At 41.6% G+C, this 2,115-nt stretch overlaps 1 protein-coding gene across 1 annotated transcript; it reads left to right on the forward strand.

Annotated features, from left to right (window-relative positions):
• The first annotated feature begins 1,002 nt into the window (after positions 1–1,002).
• Positions 1,003–1,503, forward strand: LOC102489566 (peptidyl-prolyl cis-trans isomerase A). The gene has a single exon (XM_006142319.1). It carries the CDS (start codon positions 1,009–1,011, stop codon positions 1,501–1,503), a length of 495 nt encoding a protein of 164 aa, XP_006142381.1. The 5' UTR covers positions 1,003–1,008.
• The last annotated feature ends 612 nt before the right edge of the window (positions 1,504–2,115 follow it).

The following is a 2,115-nucleotide window of genomic DNA, read 5'->3' on the forward strand; positions in this document are numbered from 1 at the left end:
ATCATTATTTCATGTGGATTAAGTGCTTGAAATGTGGTCTGAAGTGTCTGTAAATGCACCTGCCCAAACCACAGCCAAGTCTCATTCTTTTCCCTGGAGCAAACTACATGTCTTTGTAAATCATGGCCTAAATGGAACATTACCAGGGGGAAAGGGTGAAGCATATACACTTTGTCTCCTGTGATCCTAATCCCATTTCCCCTGCTCTTGCTTTTCACCAGAGGAGCTATGAGGAGAGGAGAGAAGCAGCAGAGGAGTTACTTACTTAGACTTGTTTTTATTTGCTTTTCATTTTCATTTATTTATTTATCCATATTTGCCAATTATTGAGTACCTTATATGTTCCAAGGGCTGATTCATTTAATTGACAATGATTTAGCGAGAGCCTGCTATGTGCTAGACACTGGTCTATATGTTGGAGATACTATAATGAGTCAGACAATGTCTCTGACACTATGAAAATATAACCTCAGGTCTCCTACTCTAAGAAATGCTAGTAAATGATAGTCCCAGCTGCCATGCTCAAGACCCAGAACAAATTCCTTCTGCGGTCACACTTCCCACAGACTTCTCCCAGATAATGACTGACCATGGCAGAGGTTCTAAGGCAAGCCAGGTCCTGGAAGAGGTGGGATTCTTCTACTAGGTGATTCCAGCTTGAGGACTTCCTGGCTCTCTTGAAACCTTCAGAAAATTATACCTCAATCTATGATTGTTCTTTCTTTCCATTTTTCTTTTTGTCTCCCTCTCTCTTTCACAAGGGTCAGAACTCTATCATGTTCTAACTTTTCTTCCAGCTTTCTCTGGTTCCTTTCCCATATTCTCTGACTGGTGTTTCCACCAAAAAGTCTCTTGTATATTTAATCTCACCTTGAGGTCTGCTTTTTAGTAGACATCAACTAACTGAATAATTTTCCCCAACTCCCTGTAAAGGTGGCATTTGGAAAGTGATTAAGAAGTAAGGCTTGGCTTTGCAGACGCCGCCGCTCAAGTGTCTCGCCCTCAAACATGGTCTACCCTACCATGTTCTTTGACATCATTGTTGAAGGTGAGCCCTTGGGCCGCATCTCCTTCGAGCTGTTTGCAGACAAAGTTCCAAAGACAGCAGAAAACTTTCGTGCTTTGAGCACTGAAGAGAAAGTATTTGGTTATAAGGGTTCCTGCTTTCACAAAATTATCCCAGGGTTTATGTGCCAGGGTGGCGACTTCACACGCCATAATGGTACTAGCGGCAAGTCCATCTATGGTGAGAAATTTGATGATGAGATCTTCATCCTGAAACATGCAGGTCCTGGCATCTTGTCCATGGCAAATGCTGGACCCAACACAAATGGTTCTCAGTTTATCTGCACTGGCAAGAAGACTGAGTGGTTGGATGGCAAGCATGTTGTCTTTGGCCAGGTGAAAGAGGGCATGAATATCGTGGAAGCCATGGAGCGCTTTGGGGCCAAGAATGACAAGGCCAGCAAGATGATCACCATTGCTGACTGTGGACAACTGTGAAGGATTCGACTTGTTTTCTCTTAACCACCAGACCACTCCTTCTGTAGCTCAGGAGAGCACCCTCCACCCCATCTGCTCGCTATGTCCTGTAACCTGTGCTCTCACTGCAGTTCTTTGGGTTCCATATTTTCCTTATTCCCCTCCAAATCTAACTGAATTGCAAAGTTAAGTTTATGATTATAAAATAAAAACTAAGTAACAAAAATTAAAAAAAAAAGAATTAAGACTCTGGAGTCAGACTGCTTGAGTTTAAAACCCTGCTCTGTCACTTCATAACAGGTTACCAGTCTTTCCCTGCTTCAGTTTAATCATTTGTAAAATAAGGGTAATAATAGTGAACTAATCTCATAGGGTTATGATTAGGATAGGATTAGGAAATAAATACCTTATCATATATAAATTGCTTAGAATGGTGCAAGAGTACAAGGCCATACATGCCAGTTTTCACAGAGTCTGCATTTTAGTGAAGGAGACAGAAACAAACACAGAGGTGGTGACCTTACTAAGGTGAAAATAAAGATGGTGTTTTGATACAGTGACTAATGAACCATTTTGGACTAGAAAATCAGGTAAAGGTCCATAAGAAAGAGTCCATCATGTTGAGATCTGGGC

This window comes from Tupaia chinensis, unplaced genomic scaffold (genome assembly GCF_000334495.1).
Source record: "Tupaia chinensis unplaced genomic scaffold, TupChi_1.0 Scaffold000074_1, whole genome shotgun sequence".
NCBI lineage: Eukaryota > Metazoa > Chordata > Mammalia > Scandentia > Tupaiidae > Tupaia > Tupaia belangeri.